This window comes from Typha angustifolia, chromosome 11, assembly GCF_048772165.1.
Source record: "Typha angustifolia cultivar Huaian chromosome 11, ASM4877216v1, whole genome shotgun sequence".
In the NCBI taxonomy this organism is placed as follows: Eukaryota; Viridiplantae; Streptophyta; class Magnoliopsida; order Poales; family Typhaceae; genus Typha; species Typha angustifolia.
This window is the reverse complement of record NC_133249.1, coordinates 2,102,729-2,125,787: the sequence shown is the minus strand read 5'-3', so window position 1 is coordinate 2,125,787 and position 23,059 is coordinate 2,102,729. Positions and strand designations below refer to the sequence as shown.

The 23,059-nt window shown below is 38.2% G+C and overlaps 3 protein-coding genes and 2 long non-coding RNA genes across 7 annotated transcripts; 1 reads left to right on the top strand and 4 right to left on the bottom strand.

Annotated features, from left to right (window-relative positions):
- Window positions 1-3,479: 3,479 nt before the first annotated feature.
- On the bottom strand, window positions 3,480-5,756 carry LOC140769960 (3-ketoacyl-CoA synthase 4). The gene has a single exon (XM_073110884.1). It carries the CDS (start codon window positions 5,383-5,385, stop codon window positions 3,802-3,804), a length of 1,584 nt encoding a protein of 527 aa, XP_072966985.1. The 5' UTR covers window positions 5,386-5,756; the 3' UTR covers window positions 3,480-3,801.
- Window positions 5,757-14,385: 8,629 nt separating this feature from the next.
- On the top strand, window positions 14,386-18,657 carry LOC140770080 (polygalacturonase At1g48100-like). The gene is made up of 7 exons (XM_073111070.1): window positions 14,386-14,970; window positions 15,618-15,749; window positions 16,326-16,526; window positions 16,785-16,829; window positions 16,928-17,135; window positions 17,678-17,868; window positions 18,001-18,657. Exons 1-7 carry the CDS (start codon window positions 14,620-14,622, stop codon window positions 18,391-18,393), a joined length of 1,521 nt encoding a protein of 506 aa, XP_072967171.1. The 5' UTR covers window positions 14,386-14,619; the 3' UTR covers window positions 18,394-18,657.
- Window positions 14,826-16,935, bottom strand: LOC140770082 (uncharacterized). Of its 2 annotated transcripts, none has more exons than XR_012105995.1 (4): window positions 16,767-16,935; window positions 16,018-16,563; window positions 15,126-15,281; window positions 14,826-14,965 (listed from the first exon to the last, which is right to left on the bottom strand). It is a non-coding gene; the product is annotated as an uncharacterized lncRNA (long non-coding RNA). The 2 variants fall into 2 exon arrangements; XR_012105994.1 differs by having other exon boundaries at window positions 14,858-14,996.
- LOC140770083 (uncharacterized) lies at window positions 17,231-17,744 on the bottom strand. Its single transcript, XR_012105996.1, has 2 exons — window positions 17,605-17,744; window positions 17,231-17,516 (listed from the first exon to the last, which is right to left on the bottom strand). It is a non-coding gene; the product is annotated as an uncharacterized lncRNA (long non-coding RNA).
- An 821-nt stretch (window positions 18,658-19,478) lies between the features above and the next one.
- Window positions 19,479-22,611, bottom strand: LOC140770081 (peptide deformylase 1B, chloroplastic). 2 transcript variants are annotated; one of them, XM_073111071.1, is made up of 7 exons: window positions 22,336-22,611; window positions 22,108-22,246; window positions 21,846-22,038; window positions 21,560-21,670; window positions 20,911-20,973; window positions 19,819-19,939; window positions 19,479-19,720 (listed from the first exon to the last, which is right to left on the bottom strand). In XM_073111071.1, exons 1-6 carry the CDS (start codon window positions 22,538-22,540, stop codon window positions 19,838-19,840), a joined length of 813 nt encoding a protein of 270 aa, XP_072967172.1. In that variant the 5' UTR covers window positions 22,541-22,611; the 3' UTR covers window positions 19,479-19,720; window positions 19,819-19,837. The 2 variants fall into 2 exon arrangements, with proteins under 2 accessions (XP_072967172.1, XP_072967173.1); XM_073111072.1 differs by having other exon boundaries at window positions 19,479-19,688.
- Window positions 22,612-23,059: the final 448 nt, after the last annotated feature.

Here is a 23,059-nt window from a genome sequence, read left to right as displayed (position 1 = left end):
AAAATTAATCATGCCATCCGTCTCTTTCTCATCTCTCCTTCCCCCCCTCGCCTCCCCTCGGTCTCGTCTCATCCACTCACCCCCTTTTCTTTATCTTTAGCACCGCCCAACGACAAGCTGCCAAGTAAGCACAAGAAACAACGGTCGGGCACCTGGGCAGCTCTCATTGGATCTAGTCGATGTTGCATGTACCACCTAGAAGGCTACGACGTCCATCATATCTACGATAAATCCAGCGTTACGATCGAAGACGCTGTCGTAGCTTTACGTGCAACGTTTAATGGACCAAGATGATATGACCCATCCGACGTGGGCCCTTCTCTCCTGGGCCCACATCATATCTTTTTCCCATGGATCGCTGGTCCGAAACGGCTTTTTAAAACGGGTACAACTATATGGGTGAAATCGAGATTGACCGAGATCTCGGGCCGCGGGGATGCAAACAAGTGAAACGTTGAATTATAGGGATATGCTCCCATGACTTAAAGTTTTCTGGATTGCCAAATTTCTTCTCTCTTAGAAGAAAATATTTAAAAACGTAAGCAAAGAACATCATCTTCTCTGATTTGAATTCCAACCGACACAAATCTAAGATCTCCATTTATGGATCCACCACACAAGCCCAACTACTAGAACAGCAGGTTACTCAAAACTGGCTTGGCTTGCCTTGCCTTGCCTTGCCTTGGCCTGGCCTGTACGCACTTTCTCAACTTTTAAAAGATTATGAATTCAAATCCCATAAATTGTGCCACATCCAGGGGGGAAATGATTAACCAACCTCCAGCTCTTGAATTGTAGGGGAAATGAAGAATCCAGACACACAATTTTACTGACTATTATCCAAGTGAGAGAGCAACAACATAATTTAGGTTATTAGGCATCATCAATGAAAACATATGGAGATTGTTTGATTTTACGTGTTTTAAAATCTTAGTAAAGATTTTTTTTTTTTTTAATAAAAGAAAAGTACTTGTAATGTAATTAAAACTGATATTTCCAGCAAACGCAGAATGAACTCGTCTTTGCACTTATAATTATGTAGCTGCAGCACTAACGAGAAATAGCAATATAAAATTTATAACTCGATCCTAATGAAGGCAAAGCATCACTAAATAGTAACATAGGACCTAATTGATAAGAGATATTCGACACGACAGAACGAGATTTGATAAGCTTCGCACACTCACCTAAATCTGTAGACAGACACGTAGTCAGTAGAATTTAATTCGATGTAGAACTGATAACAAGGACTAAAGCAAGCACCTAATGACAATATCATTGCCGATTCCAGGGATAGCATATAGGATACTGTTGATTCTCTAGCATCAAACAAACTTCTTCATATAGATTTCAGTATTCTGCATATAAGAAATTCTAAGTCTTTGGAAATTATAACTCTGCTTGGATTCTAAGTAATAAGCCAACTCGAGCAATCTGAATCACCCTCTCATGACAACTTTTCCCTCGACGATTCTCCAGCTCTTCAGCTTATAAGTATTATCTTACAGATATGGGATCCACAACTCTTTACTTTGTCCATTAATGTAGTCTTATCATGTCAGCGACATAAGTGAAGACATTATGGAAGTAAGATCCAAAACTGATATGCAATTCCGATGGCCTTTTAATCAATTTTCATGCACTTATCTCATGGCATTATGTCGTGAAAATGGACTTCAAGACATAAAAGGATCTGAAAAGAGCACAGATGTGGAAGACCAGAAAGAAGGATCTACAATATAGCACAGTAGCACATAAAAGAAGGATCTGAGGCCATACCCATCATGTCATTCCAACTCTCTTTTCCCAGTTTTCCTTGCATCATGTAATTCTTCATGGCTTCCTTCCTGGACCTCTGAAAACTACAGTGAACACCTACTTAGTCAAGAACACTGAACACATGGGAGGTAATTTTAGCATATATCATGAAGATGATGTTTAATAGCCCTCTGTTTGCTTTTACAAACCAAATCTGTTGCTTTTAAATCTACGCTAACAAACTTCCACTTATCGTGTTACAATGTCTAGTCAGACAGTAGGTATGAAAGATACAACATGAAAACTAGAAATGCAGCAGATTGAGTTACAAGGGACCAGCAAAAGCAAAACTCGAGAAACTGAAACAAACTTACGATTTCATTGCATTATAACATTTAGTAATTTGAAGCAATGAAATGCACATATCCTAGATATCATAAGGAATGAATCGAATTTAGCATATATCCAGGGAGAAACAAGCACCAGTATAAATGATTATTTTGATTCTAATAAATCTAGTTCATTGTTTGCATCAACAAGCCTAAAATGCAGCTTCTGGTTACTTTAAATGAATAAAGCATGAGCATTGAACATCAGAAGTCAACATAAATTAGTTTTTGTCAAGGCAACTGAAGCAAAATGGAGGCCTACCGGGTTAAATTAAGTATTAAAGTGGAGAATCTCATGATAGAGGATGCTTTGCCCTCTCAATTATTAAAGAAAACAATAAAAGAAAAAATGTGGAGCATCTATCAACAGTGGACCATGATTGGGAGGTAACCTAATAAAAGGTAAAAAGAACTAACATGCTGGTCTACATCCACCTTCGTGGTTTGTATTTTTAATAAGCAATAAAGCAAGAGAACAGGTTCAGACAGCCTGAATAAATTGGAGCATCTAGTTCCTGTGCAAGAAGAAGTATCATATGTACATTCATCTCAAGAAAGTCTATATAATAATATGAAGGAAAAAGCAAACAATGACAAAATATTATTTTCTTATTGCTGCACGACCATTGTCGGCAAGTCATCACCATTGTATGTATTCTGTCATAAGTCAACTGGGAGATCAAAACACTCTATACAAACAGCACTGGTGTCAGGTACTCAGGATAATAAAGACAAGTAGGCACAGGGCAAAACACACGAGTATCAACTGACATAAAGGACTAGGAATTATGCGGCTAGGCGCCAACTGGAAATCCAAACCATGATTAAAACCATGTAATGTTCACCAGAGAAGGAAATCCTAATAAATAAGGAGATTAATTCAAAAGGAAAAAAATTGCCAAAATTAGTCGGCCACTTTGGTTGATACACCACTAAGAAAAACACTTGGATTCCAGCTAGCATACAATCATCAGAAACATGATTGTGGCGACCAGTCCAGTATATGATGACAAACAGTTGACTGGGGATTGCAAAGCAACTGGTTCCACAATGCTACATAAAAGTAAGCATGGTTTTGGACTCTTTCATGGCTTAGTTGTCAAAACCATAATAATACCAGGGATTTCAAAAGAAAATAAAACATTGGGCCACAACAGCTAGCATACAATGATCAAGGTAAATATCCAAAAACTGATACAGTTCAGAACAGAGACTCCAGGTAATCAAAATCACCGCCATAGATGGTCCTCAATACATAATAACAAAGGGAACAATAAGTAAACATACACACACACACACACACACACACACAGAGAGAGAGAGAGAGAGAGAGAAAGAGAACAAATTAGCTACTATTCATTTGCATCGAGAAATTTCAATAGAAATTTACCAGGTGAACCATGAGAGAATTGCACCAGAGAACTTGCATACTATCTAGGAGTACATGAATAACAATTCACTATTCTCTTGCACAGACACATAAAAGACGCTACAAGAGAAACTGACGTTATAATTTCCACGATCAAATTGACAGATCAACTAAGAGTGGACGAAATTAAAGAGAAGAATAGCCCCAATTGCATGCTATAGGTAACAAAAACCATTCTAATTAGATCACAAGCAATCAGTTGCAAACTAAAATTTCCAACAGCAACTATTGCTGTTGCTGCTGAGAAGGGATCCCGTCGACAATTTCGACAGGGTACCTATCAATGCAATCCCTCCACGGGCTGTTTACCGACGGCTTAACAGTGCGAAGTGCCTGCCACACGGCACTGTTGCATTTGAAGCCACTACCGAAGGCAATCTGCCAGATCCGGTGGCCGCAACGGATCCGGCCCTTAGCCTCGATGTAGCCCAGCTCATACCAGATCGAGCTAGAGGACGTGTTACCGAATCGGTGCAGGGTCATCCGGGAGGCCTCCACATGGATGGGCTGGAGCTGGAGGTTCTTCTCCAGCTCATCGATCACCGCTCTTCCGCCGGCGTGGATGCAGAAGTGGTCGAACGCGAGCTTGAAGTCAGGGATGTAGGGCTTCACCTTTGCATTGAATAGCTTCTTGGCGACGAGAGTGGCAAAGAAGAGTACTTGCTCGCTTATGGGTAGAACTAGGGGACCGAGGGTGGTGATATTGGTCTTCAGCGCCCCTCCGGCGATGGCCATGAGCTCCTTGGATAAGGAGACACCAACCTTCCCCTCGTTGTCCTGCTCCTGATAGACGCAACGGAACGCCCTGTCGTCGGCGCCGCTGTGGGTGCGAACGACATGAACGAGCTTGTACTTCGCGCGGCGACGGTCTGCGGAGTGGTTTGAGAGGAGCATGGCGGCGCCGCCGACGCGGAAGAGGCAATTGGGGATCAACATCGACTTCCGATTCCCAAAGTACCAATTTTGGGTGATGTTCTCCGTGCTGACGACGACGGCGTAGGTGGCGCGGTGGACCTGGAGGAGGTCCTTGGCGAGGTCGATCGCGATGACCCCGGCGCTGCAACCCATCCCACCTAGGTTAAAGCTCCGGATGTTACCCCGGAGCTTGTACTTGTTGATGATCATGGCGGAGAGGGAGGGGGTGGGATTGAAGAGGCTGCAATTGACGACGAGAATCCCGATGTCCTTGGTCTTGACATTGGTCTCCTTGAACAAGTTGTCCAGGGCACCGAACATGACTTGCTCGGCCTCCGCGCGGGCGTTGGCCATCGACGGCTGCGGTGGGAGGGCATGCATCGCCTCGGGGACGTACGTCTCCTCTCCGAGACCGGACCGCTCGAGGATCTTGCGCTGGAACTCCAAAGCGGATTCGTCGAATCCACAGAGCTTGGAGTGATCCATGAATGCCCGGTACTTGACCTGCAACTCGGGCGGCGGGAGGTAGCAGGAGTAGTCGATTAGATAGACGGGGCGGGGCCGGGTCATGATGTAGAGGGTACAACCGAACACGAGGAAGGCAGAGAGGACGAGGACGGAGACGAGGTTGTACTGGAGGTGGAGCCAGAGTTGCCGGATGTCGTCGGGGTCGGTGCGGCTGGCCTCGAGGAGGATGACGGCCATGAGGGGGATTAGGGTTAGGGTTAGGAGGTGAGTGATGAGGTGGTGGTACCCGAGCTTGACGTACTTGAGGTTGACGCTCTGGAGAAAGTCCGGGAGCCGCCGGGAGGGCGAAACGGGCCGGACTCGGATCCTATCACCGCCTCCGCCTCCGCCTCCACCTCCGCCAGATCCATCTCCGCCTCCGCCCATGGTTGATGGTTTGGATTGGATGCAAGACTAGTATTCCGTGTTTGTGATTGGTCAACTGGGCGGGGGTAGTTGGTTTCCTTTCCTTTCCCCCCCTCCCCTTCCTCACGCACGACTCTGGGGATTTGTGTTCAACTGGGGATGATAAAATAGAGGGGCGGGGGTGATAAGGGACCCACCGAGAAAGGAAAGGAAATTGGAACCGCCTGGAAATAGCAGCTGTCGCTGTCGACAGGAGAAGGGGATCGTCGCCCTCCGGCACACCGTAGCGTCGTGCACCAGAGAGAGAGAGAGAGAGAGAGAGAGACGCGGGGGAATAAACGAAGGTATAGAGGGGAGGATTGGGATTGGACCAGCGATCCACAGGCTGTCCCTCGTGATCGCGGTTAGCAGGAAAGACGCCTCGTTTCCGGAAGGGAGGGAATGAAAAAAGAAAAGAAAAGAAAAGAACGTATGCAACCTGTATACGTCGTTTTCTTTAATCAAATCCTATGCTATTACCATAACAAATATTATCATTACTCATGAAATCATTAATTAATTTTTTTTATAACCACTTAAATCAGAAGTCAATCTCACAAACTATACTCAGGATGACCTTTTCTAATAGATTCGTGAGATGAATTAATGCTAATGCTTTATACTTTTCTCCCCTCTTCCCCCCCCCCCCTCCCCCAACCAAAAGAGAGAGGGGGCGATTGGCCCCTCAATTTTTTTAATTTTTAATTTTATTAAAGTAGTGGGACCCACACCGTCATACTTAATAATAGTTCTTCTTATCTTACCCTTTCCAAATCCATGGAATCTGAATGGCCCACATACATTAATTGCGTGGAGGCCCACCTACTCTGAAATCCTCGTGTTTAAACATCCATCTTCATCATCCCATTTTCACTCCTTTTCCCAACAATCCTAGTCAATTAAAACACCAACTTTGACACTGCATTAATGCAAATTGCATCGATCTTACTTCTGATCACTCGTAGCCAACATCATAAATTAGAACATTTTCTTTGGGTTAATAATAATAATGGAGGTTGGTGATATCAACAAAAGAAACCAATCTCTCTTATATATAAATTTATCTTCCCATCTTTCTGGGACCCATTGCTTATCGTCCATAAAGGAGAGGAATCCAAATGACTTACGTTCCACGAATGCGACGCCGACCTCCATATCATCGTTATCATCACGATGTCTACGTGAAACTTCTGATAACATTATATAACGATGATATGGTGGTCAAGGTTTTAAATTGGAATCCAAGTCAATATGGAATGGTCTGCCTTTCTAGAGAATTTTGATTTATTAGAGATTATAATAGATTTTAATTTAAATATATATATTTATCCTAAAATTTATAAAAGCATTTTGAATTTTGGTGAGCTATAATTAAGTATTTCTCCTGAAATTAAGTACCATACACCAAACTATGGCAGAGGATACACATGATTATTAATTATTCTCTCAGTTGGAAGATTATAAACAAGTTACGTTTTCTTATCGTATAAGAAACGGATATCTGAAATATATTTTATTTAATTATACAATAAGATTAAAGATATACGTGATAATTTGAAAGATCTATAAAATAATCCCTCAAATGCTAAAATAATAATGGAGTGTATGAAAAGTTTAAGTCAACTAACGCATATACAACTAGTTTATATTAAGAAAACCCTTAAAACCTGGCAAAACAAGTCACCAATCAAATATTAGATTCATTCAATCACTAAATTAATTGCCATAGTTACAAAAATAATTTATAAAACATCCATTGGAGCCTCTTTTTAATGGCCATACTCTCTTACACCTATGATATACTATTTCTAAAGAATATCTTTTCTAATCTCAGTGACTCTTAAGGTTAAAAATTATATCATTTAGTATATAAAGTAAAAAAGAAATTCAGCGTAATTTATTTCGAAGCGATATTAAAAGATCTCTCGAAAAATGACGAAATAAATATCATAGTGTTAGGGTAAAACCCTCTTATATATTAGTCCACAATAAGCCCAAACAATCTTTCAACATTATCAACTAACATCATCTGGAAAAATAACTTTTAGATTGGAATATTATTCCATTGGCTTGTTTTTAGGACTGTTAGAACCATTCTTTTAGCACACGGCAACTAAAATATCTCAGACTTTCTTGTTAGAACCATAGCCTGAGATTTTACTTTTCCACTTCAAATGTCTTTGTTAAACTTGTGCATATGGTAATATAAGAATTGTAGACATCTTTTTACACATTGTGAAACTATATTATCGATTACATAAAATCTTACAATGCGGTTTAAACTATAGGGTTTCATTAAATATGCTAATTTTTCATCGTAGCCTAAAGTTAGTTCTATCAATTGATAACGGAGGTCATGACTTCGATCTAAGCTAATCTTAATTTTTTGTGAGTATTTTACTATTGTGATATATTATCTAGTTTGACTCTCTTAGTTATGTAAGATATTTTCGAATTCAATTGAGCTTTTTTTTATAATTAAAATAAATATATAATTATTTTTTGTTGTATAAATACATTTATTAGATTAAAAAAAAAGAGAACTCACTAGGGCCCTTTTAAATATCTATACAACTAGAATTCGAACTCGGTTGCCCTCACATACTTCCTTAAATATAATTTAAAAAATAATTTATTGTCCACCGACGGTCATTTAGATTAATTATTCAAATCTCACAAGATCTTCTAACGTGGAAATCATCTTTAGAGTTGGAAGAAGTTTAGCTCATAATGATCTTGACATTGATATCGACACTATACCAACATCAATTTAACATACCGATTACAATAATTTGAGTATGGGTTAAGTATATTTTACATTCGTATCAAAATCACTTTATTTTTATACTTAAAAAAAAATCTCAAATCAGTATCTATACTTACAATTAAAATGAGATCCTTAGTTTTTTCGATCTAAATTAATAGGACGTGCCCAAAAAATTCAAAAATTAAATGACCAGCTAGATAATCTCTATTTTTATCTTTTTTATGGACAAAAATATTATTTTCCTCTTATATAAGTATTCAAAAAGTACTTACATATTTTTCTCTTTTCCTTTCTAGATTATGGCAACTATATAGTAAATTTTATTAAAAGAAGATTTTTATAAAGTTTAATAATTATATCACATCTAAGAATATGACAAATACGGGTTTAGAAAATTTTGATAAAACTCATCTATTTTGCCTAAAAAACACAACCGTGGCATTTTGATTATTTGAGCATACTTTATTAATTTTAATGGAAAGACTGACGATTTTACTTTAGTTATAAGTAAAAAATTTAGTTTGAGACTTTTGAAGTATTTATAAAAAAACCCATAAAGGAATGTCACCTTGAGCCCTGCGAGAGTAGACTAGACGATGGACACAAGATAGGTCGAGGAGGGTGAGAGTTATCAGCAGATGGCAAAAACGAAGTCTCAGGAGAGGAAAGTAGAATAGAAGTGAACTCGGGACCCTACAGAAGCTATGGCAGAGGAAGAAGGATAAAACAAAACATAATGCTTTCAATGAAAGAACACATGTGGCGAGACCTGAAGGCGACGAGATTGAGGATCAACACTAAGCCAGGGGGATAAAGTAGTTTTAGACATAAACACAAGGAAGTAAAATATATTTAACTCTTCGAGTATTTATAAGTTTCTTAAGGTAAAATTGAAGTTGGGAATTTTTTTTTACTGTCTAATTAAGAGTATTTTAGATATTTCATTTCTTCAAGTAACGAAAATTTCTTTATTATTTTAGATGCTATTAGGTAAAAATTAAAAGTAAAATACTATTAAAGAACCATCTTAAATGATTGGCAGAGACTATCGCATTCAATTGCTCACCAAATGGCTTTAAAGTTTTAGAAATGGATTAGGGTATTAATTAAGAGTTACGTGACACTCCTCTTTCCTGCTAACAAAATTTTGATTGCTTTCACTTTCTAAATATTTGCATGCATGATTGCTGTAAGACATCTAGTTCATTATCTTGTTCTAGTTGCGTTGATATCGACAACTAACAGGAACGCAAACAAATTAAGGTCTTAATTCAAGTTATTAGTGTCGTTAATTAGTTAACAACATGCAGTTAAACAATATTATATAATAACTTAGCCGAATCATCTATCTTATGAAGTAAAGTATCTCTATCAATCTAAATAAATTAGATATAAATTTTGAACAAATAATAGTATTTGGATTAGGTCGAGGAAATTAATTAATAGACCCACAGCTTTCAGTGAGCTTTATAATAGACTTTGAGGCCCATGAGCCTATGGGCCTCTCAGGCCCAGTAGGATGGTTTGGCCAAATTAATTAGGCGCTTTTAAAAATTAGATCTAATTAATCATGATTAAAATATAACTTAGATCTAAAAAGACTATTTTATCCTTACATAAATTATTAAAAATAGTGTAATATCTATCTAACATTATATCCAATACTATAGTACAATAATATATATATATATATATATATATATATATATATATATTGTATTATGGATAACAAGGTAGGTAGGCCCTTATAAATGGAATATATATTTTGGTGGTGGTTAAGCAAAACAAAAACAGAGAGACGTGACATCAAGTCGATCAATCACAGCCATGCATGCATATACGTATTGAATACTTGGTTTAATTGAATCACCAAATATCACAAGCAACCAATGAATAATTCTAGAGAGTCCCCACTTGGGTCTTCTTGGGATTTGGGCTTTGACCTTTCTCGGCCCACAAAAGATTCATATGCCCCCATGAGTCCCCCCTTGTAGCTAGCTAGCTAGGGTTTATATTAATTAGCTTAACTGTAACCCAAGTATATACGCACAACTTGATCTAGGGCGAAAGAAAAGGGGAAGGTTGATAATATTTTATTGGTTTCGTAAGTTGGAGTTTTCTTATTATTGGATATTCCATATTAGCTTGTGTCATTTACCCATTCAATGAGGAGGAGTAGTGTTGTTTTTAATTTATCCAACATAACTTATGCACACAATCTGAACTCCCTAAGCAACATATAGATGTGTGCAAATTTAATATTAGGCAGGTCAACTTATTCATGAATATTGTCACCTCTATTTATGTGTATATATCTACATGATTGGTCCTTTATCTACTAACTTTCTTTTCTTTTTTTAAATGATCAACCAAACCTTAAAGAAAAAAGAAATAAAGTGAGATTATTTTAAAAAGAGATGGAAAAAAAAAAAACCCCACTAAATTACTACTACCAATCCTTCTCTCCTCTCCTCTCCTCTCCTCTTCGCAGCATCTCATCGCCACAAACAAGAGCAAGAGAGAGAGAGCAGCCAAAACGATGGTCGGAACATTCACGTGCATGCAGTACACGAATACCACCTATTATTGCGATCCATCTATCCATCCATCTATCCATCTATCCATCCATTCCAATGTCGACAGACAGGTGGTGGTATTTAGATCACACCACCAATGGCGATAGCAATAGGAATAGTGATCGATGTATATGCATGGAGAATTTAAATAGGCCAGAAGAGTACATTATTAGTGCGTGATTGGTCCAACCCCTTCTCCTCCTCTACTTGCTTTCCCAGCAGCTGCATGCCATCCCGTGATCGTTAAACTCCATATCCCAACAAACCCAAGTGGGGACTGGGGACTACCTAACCCCCATTCCCTCCCTTCTTTGTCTCCTAAAAAATAAAAAGGGTTTATTCCAAGATACCTTCTATATCTATCTATATTACCATCCATTCATATATGTAGGAGACTCAAAGTTAGAGAGAGAGAGAAAGAGAGAAGGCCAGGAATCACATGAGCAACAATAGCCATTAGATGCCATCGGAGAACAATGAGAAGAAGACAACAACAAAAAGTTTCTGCGGTGGAAAAATGCCTGCCTGCAGTCTTGTTTACAAATTACAACTACTACTAGTAGTAGTACTACTTGGATGGGGAATTTCTAGAATGATCCGTGACTACTCCCCCTCTTACTTTCACCTTAATTAATTAGCCAGCCTTTGGGTTAATCAATCACTCTCCATAAGAAAAATATTAGTGTGTATATTATATGTATACTGGGTTTGTTGTTCTGGCATGAAAAGTATACAAGTGTTGGATATCTTTTGTTTCTGGTCCTCCTCACTCCTCAGGTGACAGCTTGGCATTTTAAGAGAGAGAATCGAGGGGGGTATATATATATATACGTAGGTTAATAATGAAGAATTAATTGGATGCATGCTTTTATGAGGGGACCAACCTCGTTTCCAGGAGATCTTGGATTGCTATTTAATTCTGTGTCTCCTTAAGTTCTTTCACCATTGGCGACCTAGATGAGATTATAGACTCTAGCTACCTTTATACATAAAAGACTCAGGAGTAATATAAACTCAAGGGTTTTTTTGTTTTTCTCTTCTCTCATCTACGCAGGATCGATACATCTTGTCTTCAATTTGTTCTATCAATTCTGTCAAACAAATTTACCCAGATAATAGTTGAAGTCTCAAGAGAAGATGTACCTACCTAGTAATTAACTTCCAGTTGGTCAATCTAGTTTTCACCAGGATCCACATGCATCTTTTAAAACAAAGATGACTAATTCTTAACTTATCCACTGTCCTTTGTCGCTTAATCCAAGATTAAATAGAGAAAAGAAAAGCTAACCACCCCTCTTTGTTTTTATTCTCTTCAAGGTTGCTTATTTTCAAACTACTCCATGTCTTGAGGCCAGAGAACAATTAATCAATATATCTATATATACATACATGAACAAGAGCTGCAAGTCTGCAACCCTAGCTAACAAAGCCTAGCTAAAATTCTTTTATGCATGGCTGTTCACGAGATGTGCAGTGTTCACGAGCTCACCAATTGTACTATAAGACGGCTGCATTGCTCTGTAAAAAAAGAAGACATCCATATCTTTTTCATTAATGCTGGTAACCACCAACCACAAATCCAAATCCTTACAATCTCCAAAGCAACACTTACTCTCTACCACTAAGAATCAGTAACACATTTGTAAACATTTAAGCTCATGGTGTGGTAGAGAATGGCAATGGATACAAAGTATCATGCAAGACAAGCTTATAAATTGGAGTCTTCTGTACTTCAGATTAAACTAATTCACCTAACCAGTACAATACAAGTCCAGTGTTCTAAGGATTGGCTGCCACTCAAAATTCAGAGGGCATTGTTCTGCGAAAAAATTGGCGGCTGCCGCCCGGTAGGAATTGACGACTGTGTCAGAAGGATTATAACGGTTTTTCGAAGAACATATAGTTAATATATATATATATATAGGTATAATAAGAACAATAAGAAGAACATATAGTACAGCCATGCATGAGCTAGGAGATTCGATATATATCCCTATCTATTCTAGAAATATATACATTTTTTTGGTTGTCTGGGTTGCCATCTACTTTTGTCTTTGCATCAAGTCGCTGACACGCAAACGATTCTATAGCTTAAATAAAAAGCCAGAGAATTAATGAAGTTTTATATCGAGTTTGAGAGATTATTAGGGTTTAGGGCCGTGCACAATATCTAAGATAGAGCTGAATGAAGAAATATAACTTTATATAAATATATATAATACTTCGACTAGTTTCATAATTCATCACTAATCAATGAGCAATTGTCTGAAGGTGGGGGGGGGTTCAATCATAAGGGAATTTTAGATTCAATTCATATTGAATCTAGAATTAATAGACAATAAAAACGTATTCATTACAATGTTAGACAACATACATTTAGAAGGTACATATTGACAAAAGAATTGGATTTATTTTTAGCCACACGTACTCATCGACGTCCACATAGAGACACACACACACATATGTATGTATATATATATAGTTACGTAAGTATTTGTTCATATGATTATAAACTACTATGCGTCATTAATCATATAGTATAAATTAAGTAGAGGATATATCTTGATACGTACAAATTACTGGGCTTGGAGGTTAGGGATTTTCAATAGAATATTTATCAGGGAATTATGCATTAACAACCGAAGTACCAAAGTATAATCATATCAATCAAATGTTAGTCTGTCAAGTAAGCAAGACAAACGAATGGAACTTAGTAGAAGCATCGTCACCACAAGATTCTAAAAAGAGGCTACCAGAATATATATATATATATATAGAGAGAGAGAGAGAGACAGAGAGAGAGAAACGTACACAAATTGCCAACTTAATGTGGGAAAATATATGATTAATTACCATTAGTTTGGTTTCCAGTTGAGAGATTCACCCACATTTTGAGATCCTAATCCTCACACATGGTGGTGATTAAGAGTAAGAAAGTAATTAAATTACTTAAGTGGGAGGAGGTGGTGGTGGTGACGGGAAGAGTCTAAAAATTTGAGGTGGGAAATACTTGGTACGGTGGGTTGGTGGGCCCCATTTGTCTTTAATTAATTAATTAATTAATTAAATAATTAAATAATTTCTTCTTCTCATCCTCTGTGTTTTTCTGGCAGTTGCTTGGGAGTAGACAAAGTACGGTACTCCCCGCCCGTGACCGTTGCATGTGATCAGGAGGAGCTGTTGATCGTCTGTGATCCCTCCCTCCCCCCCCCCCCCCCCTCTCTCTCTCTCTTCCTTAGACCCACTCACTCACGTGTCTCTCTTCTATGAATTTTTTTTAAAATTTTTTTTTAACATTTGAAATTTGGGTTTCAAAATTATCCACTACTATTCAACCCGTCGTTCCCCTTCCAATAAGTTTTCTTTCTTGGAACCTTTTGCTATGTCGCCAACTGTATTTTAGACTTATGTGCAAAGCTTGTTTTATTTTATGCTATATCGTTTATCTTTATGCAAATGAGTGTTTAAATTTCTGGCGAAACAGAAAAAGAAAAAGGAAAAATGGTTACCTTTTTGATTGAATTGTTACATTAGCTGCTGTCTTTATATTTGTATTATTGGATAGACAACTTGGTCTAGTGGTGCAAAAGCATTTGGGACTAAATTACTCCAACCACCAATCACAAAAAGGGACGGCAACAAAGGGCTGTTGATAACAGAGCAAAAGGCAATAATGGGACGTTTAAATTCCTTGGCAGTTGTAAAACTTGAAAAGAGGGAGGAGGAGTCAGGGGTTTGAGGTTGGTTATTTAAACCCAAGCTTCCCTCCTTTCTCACCACTCACTCAACTCGCTCACCCTCTCCTACCTCTTTTCCGCATATACACACACACACACACTCTTCTCAATACAACACACAGAAGCAAACAGCAAGATGAGAAGATTGAGGCTTAAAGGCTTTGGGCTGCTCCTTCTCTTTGTCCTTGTTACCCTGTGCTCCACCTTTGATGTCTGTGATGGAAGGAGAGGCAAGCATTGGAACAAGAAGAGGTTTCCTTATGCCTCCATGACGAAGAAGAAAGGGAAAGGAAAGGCCGGCGACGGCAGCCACCACCACAGTGGCAAAACTCGGGTGAAGCCATCGCCGAGTTTGACGCCGACGCTGGCGCCACCTCCGGCAGCATCGAAGCCAGTGAAAGGAAGCCCGCCGTCTAAGCCGGCTGCGGCAGTCTTTGATGTGGTCGACTATGGAGCCCAGGGGGATGGAGTCACAGATGACACTAAGGTTGAAAATATTATCCTTCAGATGATCTGTTTCATTAAAAGAATAAAAAAAAAAAGAAGCTAACTTTTTTTCTAGATAGGATACTTTTGGTCATTGATACACAAAGATGCATGGATAACAAGTAGGAAGATCTCATAAGAAATGCTCTTTATCACCTGGCATTGTTCTCTTCAGTAATTCAAGTGTTGAACTTTGAGTAGATCAAATGCTCTCTCACACATAGAGAAAGGAATATTTGTGTTGCTCTGTCCTGCTCTACTGGCATCTGTCAGTCATAAGCTGGAATTCTGCTAGTACTTTCTGTTTCATTACTGCATAATAGGTAGAGAACAGATTAGCCTTTTTAATAAATGAAACGTTTAAGAGAATCATGTCACACTTCGTAGTACATTGTAGAGGGAATAACATGCTTGTATAAAATGCCAGTATCATGCCCATTTTGTTCTCTTATGATAAAAAAAAAACTAAGGCATTTCTTCTGGCATCCTATAAGGAACCAATTTTAAAAATCATAGCATGCAATAGACAACATCTAAGATGCAAGATCTGGATAGAAGCATTTATTTTATCAAATGTTGATCCTTATCTAACATGTGCAAGGAATTCTCTTCTCATGCTAACAATTCAAGATCACTGATGAATCTTAGGCATTTCAAGCTGCATGGGCTGCTGCTTGCAAGGTGGAGGCATCTACCGTTCTAGTGCCTGCAGAGTACGAGTTCCTTGTTGGTCCAATCTCATTCTCTGGCCCTAACTGCCAACCGAACATTGTTTTCCAGGTAATCCTGCATTCCCACGCCTCTAAGTAGGCAACCAGATTTTACCACAAAATGTTCCTTTTGGAATACTGGGTGATAACAAAATAATTTGTTCTAAACTTTCTCAAAGACAAAGGAAATAGTCTAACTAGAGGCTATAATTATGGTTGGGCATCGAATACTTGTACTGTGCCATTCTGATGGTACGGTTCAAGAAAGGCTTGAAAAAGGTTCTGCAGTAAAAAGTATTGAACTACATAAATCTTTCTCTCTCATGAGCTAGGCATACCTTTTTCAAAACAATTTGGTGGCAGTGTGCAAATTTATATAGGCCTATGTCAATATTGGTCTGTCGACAGCTCTCCAGTTCGGCCCATGGTTCAGGTGCACTTTGCTAACCTGCACCATTTTGTCGGTTTAAGCTGATCTTTGCAACTTGCAAGCATAAATATGTTGAATTGAGATGATTTTCTATGCCACCTGAAAATAAAAAAGTCACAATTTCAAATAATAGTGACAGAAAAGAACTTCTCACCTGCATGTAAAATTCAATATTGCAAAGAAGCATCATGAGAACAAACACTTTGTATCTTGCAGTTGGAGGGGACGATCATTGCTCCAACAAATGCCAAAGCATGGGGTTCAGGCTTGCTGCAGTGGCTCGAATTTACCAAGCTAAGAGGAATAACAATTCAAGGCAACGGCATCATAGAGGGTCGAGGCAGTGTCTGGTGGACTTACTATGATTATGATTATGAATCAGATACTTTTTCAGATGTCGACTCAGATGTTGATCCGGTAGGCCTTAACATCTCCATCATGTTTATTTTCCTGGCTGTGAAATTAAAATGAAGAGCTTGTTTTCATGTACTCCATTCCACTAACTAACCCCATAAAGTATCAAGTAAAAGTGTAAAACCAATCCTCCGCTACTTAGTAATTAGCTGATACGTGTGTACATGCCATAATTCCACCATTAATTATGCATTTATGGAGATAATAACTTGAACTGCTATATTAGTAAACTTAAAATTTTACCTCTTTTATTTTGTACAGGTGAATGCAGGGTTGAGTGGAAATATGCCACACATTAAACCAACCGTAAGAATTCTTGCCTGATAAACTTCCTGTGAGCAACTGAGACACTTTTTTGCCATCATGATTTAACATTAAAATCTGTTCACCTTTTTCTCTTGCAGGCTCTAAGGTTCTACGGCAGTTACAACGTCACAGTGACAGGCATCACAATCCAGAACAGCCCCCAGTGCCATCTCAAATTTGATAATTGTGAAGCAGTTGCTGTCCACTATATGAATGTCTCTTCCCCAGGAAATAGCCTGAACACTGACGGAATACATCTGCAGAACTCCAGAGATGTTAACATACATCACACTAACTTGGCTTGCGGTAATTCTGTTACCTTGCTTATTTAAGATTTTACATTTACTCAGGCAGGTCTTCCATCTCAAATATTTACATCAAACAGATTGCCATAAAATAGCTAGTAACTAACTAGGAAAATTGGTTGGTAAAAGATATTGGAACCTGAACCTGGCACCTTCTGTTGTTGTTAGCACTACAGATCCAGTCTCAGGACTTTTACCATTGAAATAGTCAGGTTTTTCCTGCCTTCATCAAATATAACAGTTCTGGAAATTGTCTAGGTCTTTAGGGCCCTTAGAAGAATTGAAGTTCCCATGGTTGCAGTCTGAAGACTCTGAACCTCCTAACCCCCCAACCCCAAGATCAATGAAGTTTGATTAACTCTTAGTGACATATCACATTGACCTGCAAATTTTAAAAAAAAAAAAAGTAAAATAGAAAGTAGTTTGGAAAGCAGGACAAATTAACTTTTGACATAAAGCAGTAGAATTACCTTTACATGGCCTCCATACAGTTGGCAGATAATGCTCAGAACATCTGCTAATAAGAGTTGCTTCTTTACACAGGCGACGATTGCATCTCTATCCAAACAGGATGTACAAATATAAACATACACAATGTGAACTGTGGACCAGGCCACGGGATTAGCATAGGTGGACTAGGGAGGGATAACACCAAAGCATGCGTCTCTAACATTACAGTAAGAGACATCAACATACACAACACTATGACTGGCGTCAGAATCAAGACCTGGCAGGTAACATGACTGTTTTTCTCTGAAAATATCCTCCTCCAATGAACCATTGTCTTGCTTATAAACATACCTTCAAGTAATTATGCAATAAGACATGCTAAAACCTGAAGTACAAAATAAAAACTCTTGTTGCAGGGAGGCTCAGGATCTGTTCAAAGTGTAAGATTCTCAAACATCAAAGTGTCTGAGGTTCAAACACCTATCATCATAGACCAATTTTACTGTGACAGAAGCTCTTGCAAGAATCAGACATCAGCAGTTGCACTAGCAGGCATTGCATATGAGAACATCAGAGGGACCTTCACAGTTAAACCAGTCCATTTGGCTTGCAGCGACAGTTCACCTTGTTCAGACATCACCCTAACTCAGGTAGAGCTTGAACCACTGAAAGAACAGTACCACATGTATGACCCCTTCTGCTGGCAGGCTTATGGGGAGCTGTATACCCCTACTGTCCCTCCCATTGCCTGCTTGCAAAATGGAAAACCGGCAAGCAACAGAATTCTGTCGGATCACGACACTTGCTGAGAACACCGCAGGCTAATGATATTGGTGTTTAGCTATGAGCGGTCGTGATTTTTCGACCCCTTCTCACCATTGCTTCAGCGTAAATATATGTAATTATACAGCTATTGTCATAATGCTATTATGACAGTTTATTCAGCTTCCTTTTCAAGGGGTATACAGCATTATTGTTACCTAAGGGAAGTGCTGGTCAGCATCTTATAAGATGCATGCAGATAGGTGAACTCCCTACATATATGAGAAATTCATAGATATGATTTGGATAGACATCATTTATCTCAAGTTCGTCGAAAAACAGATTACATGAGCATAATCAAAGTATAAAATTTGAACAGATGCACGCAATGCAGCTCATTCTACACCAATTGCTTACTAGTAAGTTTTCATGTCAACCATAGTAATCCAAGATCATGTGCCAGTGCAGAAAAGTCTCCAATAGCATGAAAAGGCACATCAGAAGAAAAAGGAGACTTACAGGCAAATATGCCATCTCAAGCCTTAACAGTCTAGCTAAAATTAAACTAGAGAATGACGTGTCAGTGAAACTGTAGCAGGGCATTAACATACCAACAAAAATGAAATTATGTGTAAGAGATTAGCAATGTCACAAGAGGAACATAAAATATTTTTCAAGAAATTAATTTTTGGCCTTGGTTTTGAATAAATTTCAGTTGCAACAGTCCCATTTCAGAGGATTAGACCAACGATCGACTCTGATTCTGATAGCACTCAACATATGAATGAACAGGGACATTTACTGACTTAATATTTATAATTATTAAGATTAAATTATTAAGTGATACCTTATTTTTCTAATAGCATCCTTGTGATAAGCTTTCTACTCCACAGGCCAAATCATTGAAAACCACGGGTAGTCAATATTCCTAACTAGGGTGTTAGGATTTCGATAAGCTTGTTCTCCAAAATGACCAAGAATTTCCCACCTTACACAATACAATCTTATAATATTAGCATTTTGTTTCATATCAAAGAAGGAAAAAAGAAACAAGCAAGAGAAATGACTTATTTACCTATACCAACTTCAGGGAAGAAAAGGAAGCCACACATTATTGTAAAGAAAATTCACGAAATGAGAAAGCTGATCACCATTTGATTTTCTAAAGGAAAGTTCATTAACTCAGAGCAGAATATGCTGTTTCAATAAATACATTTGCATCTTCATATGCAGGCAGAAAATTATGGTCAGCAAGGCTGGCATTCTAAAGAAGAAGACAATTTGTGGAATCAATTCTCTATCGCTCCAGACACGTCCAAAGCAGCAGGATATTCAACAAGCTCTGAGATAGGTTTAACAGAAGATATCAAAATCCTGCAGGTAAAAATCCTTCAAGAACATCAATACTACAAAAGACAAAGTAAACATAATGAGATAACAAAAGGTACAATATGTGGCCAAGTAGAAGAAACCTTTTGGTCGATCAGCTCGTCATCGTCCAGAAAAACCAGCAACTTCTTTTCTCCTTTTATAGTTTTCAATTAGTTCAGGGCTTGGCAACCCAGTTCTGCTTTCATACTTCTTTTCCAAATCCTGTTGATAAAGTACTGAATTGGTAAGGTAAATTATTGAACAACTACATGCACCAGGAGAAGCTGATGAACCAGAGGTAGGCACATAAATGCATATCTGCCATATATATACATTTATGTATACATATTTTTACTGCATAAAAGCACAAATAGGACCCAGCAAGACATTTTTTCTAACACTAAGTCCCCATTTGGCTCTAGGTTATCTTTTTTCCTGTTCTAGATTAGAAAACAATACTCTAGATTTGTAACCAAAAATTAAATTATTCATATTTTAGATTAGAAACATTATTCAAATTATTCCACACAAAAGTCCAATTATAATTTTACCCTTAAATTGACTAAAGTTATTTAAAAAACTCTCTCATTTCTCATACCACCCACTTATCGCATGTCATAAACCAAAAGTTTCTGCTCAATTTTTTTTGCCTATCACCTCTCTCCTACTACTCACCAATCTCATTTTTTACTCAAGTATGCAATACATACTTACAAAAATGAAAATACTTCCACTTATTATTTTATATGTTAAATCAAGGATATTTGAATCAATTTCCACTTATTATTTTAAAATTATACCTCAATTTTATGTCACATCAAATATAATTCTTACACTACTATTCTAATTTACAACCAAACATCTACCCTCTTCTAAATTAGAGGTAAAATTTTAATAGTAAAATATTAGAATAGCTACTCTAGATTTTCTCCTAAGCAGAAGCCAAATGGGGAGTAAAGGTGTTGAGTGACAGAAAGCTCCTATCTCTATTCCACCCTTTATGCAGATAGTTGTAATACATTGCAACGTTATCATTCTATTCTCTCCAATACCATGCATATAATATACTTGCCTATAAACAAACTGTACCAACTTCAATTGGAATTCAAGCAGATTTGATACAGTCAAGCAAATGGCACCTTAGTAGCATAAAACCTGATCACTAATATAATTTTACAGACTTGTTTACAAACCTTTAGTTGTAAACGAATGCTGTCAAGAACATCTTCAGTCATCCTGTCAAAGAAAAGAACTCCCTGCAAATCCACATAAACACACATTTGAGAAGAAACCAAGTACATATGACAGAAGCATGCTTGATATATCCCACCAAATTTGCACAGATTCGATATGAAAGGGAGAATATCTTCTCACCAAATTTATGCACACACTGTCAAGTATGAATGACGAAAAACATACCCTCCTAAAAGACTCGATTGGTTTTGTGCATGAAGATGTGTGGATTGTGGAATCATTTGGCAACCATGAAATATATGGTGATCCAAGAGTTTAAAGTAGATAAACCACAAAAGAATGGGATAAATTCTTTGTAATCCAGAAGAGTATCAGACAAATCTCACTTAGTCTCATTTGAAAGTCCTTACCACAAAAAATCTACCCAGAATGAGACACTGAAAAGCCCCTCAAATCTTTAATTTCATCAATTTGCACGTAAACATGGATGGACCTAATACCCTATAAGAGGTGGTAAGTGAGCAAAAACATAGTTTTCTCACCAACGCATTGATTTTGACCTAGAAATTATCACCATTTTTTGCCAAGTAAAGATGTGAACTAAGTTCGAGAAAGTAGTGGGCAGTGGATCATGATTAAATAAAATACCTGCAGATGATCAAACTCATGCTGGAAAACCCGAGCAGGAAGGCCTGCCAAATTAACTTTGAACTTTGCTCCTGTTATATCACGAGCATCAATCTTGACAGTTGCAGGTCTCTGAATGGATAGAGCAAGAAATGTAAAGAACTTGCTTATCAACCCTAAACTAATATTTTTTTTTTTAAAGCGTAGAACAAAAATGGTGGGAGTGGAAATATAGAATTGCCGGTCTTATCATCTATTGCTTTCTGGTATCCTAGCAGCGCATAAAATTGATCATGGTGACTCTCACCTCTACATCCGCATATATTCCTGGAAACGATAAGCAACCTTCATCGAAAAACAAAGTCCTTTTCGAGGCCTTGTGCAACACCGGGTTCACAAGAACAATTTCCTCTCCTTCGCCACGCTCACCGGCAGGATTAAACACCATGAGCTGAACATTAATTCCAACTTGGGGAGCCGAGAGACCAATTCCATCAGTCCTGCGGGAGAACAGAATGATAAATTTTCCTCACTCAGTCCTAATTAAACATCACACGCGAAATCCTTACTTGTACATAACATCAAACATCTCTTCGACGAGCCTCTTTAAGTTCTCATCGAACGAATTAATGCGTTTATTTCTCGCTCTCAAGATGGGATCGGGATACTCCACAATCCGCAGAGGTGATTCGAAGCACAAATCGGCAGCTGCGTAAGTACAAAAATTGAATTATAGAAAACAAATTCTAAGAGAAGGATTGGAGTGGAGTGCACTGGGAGGTGAGATGAACGCTCACGAGAAGCGAAGTCGTCTTCTTCGAGTTTGAAGGAGAGGCCGCGTCGGGCATGGGCGGTGAACTCCATGGGAAGAGGTCTTAAAGGCATGGAGAAGCGGTGGAAGGGAAGAGAGGTTCTGTGGAAGGGGAAGGCTGAGCGATGAGAGAGATGAGGGAGGAGCGTCGAGAGGGAGAAGGCGGCCGAGGCTTGGAGCCGCGCTGCCATTAGTTTCTTGTGTCCCGAGTTCTTCTTCGTGGCCTCTTTGGCTACATAGGCCGTACCCTGGTGGAGTTGGAGAACAATTTTGCATTAATAGAAGTCCTAAAATGCTTATCTTATCACTGATGAGTCCTTTTACCGATTTTTTTTTATTTAATATACTTTAATAAATATATTTTTATTTTTATTTTAATAGACAGCTGAAAATTTCAGTATTTTAGAGACACTAAATCATTGGACAACTTAAAAAAGGCGAGGATAAAAACATGTTAAATACTTTAATACAGAATGGCCACTGCAATACAGAATGGAGATAATCTTATTAAACTTTGAGATAGTTAAACTAATGATCTCCTTGTTGTCGAGCTTACAAAGACTCCTCTAAAACTTCAGATGGTGTTGACGTTGGTTGTGCCAGATTAACTACCATCCTTTGCTTATTTTTGAGTCAGTCGAATGATTTAGTGTCTCTAAACATGCGAAAACTTTCTACGTGTTTCATAATACCATTTACAACCCCAAAGT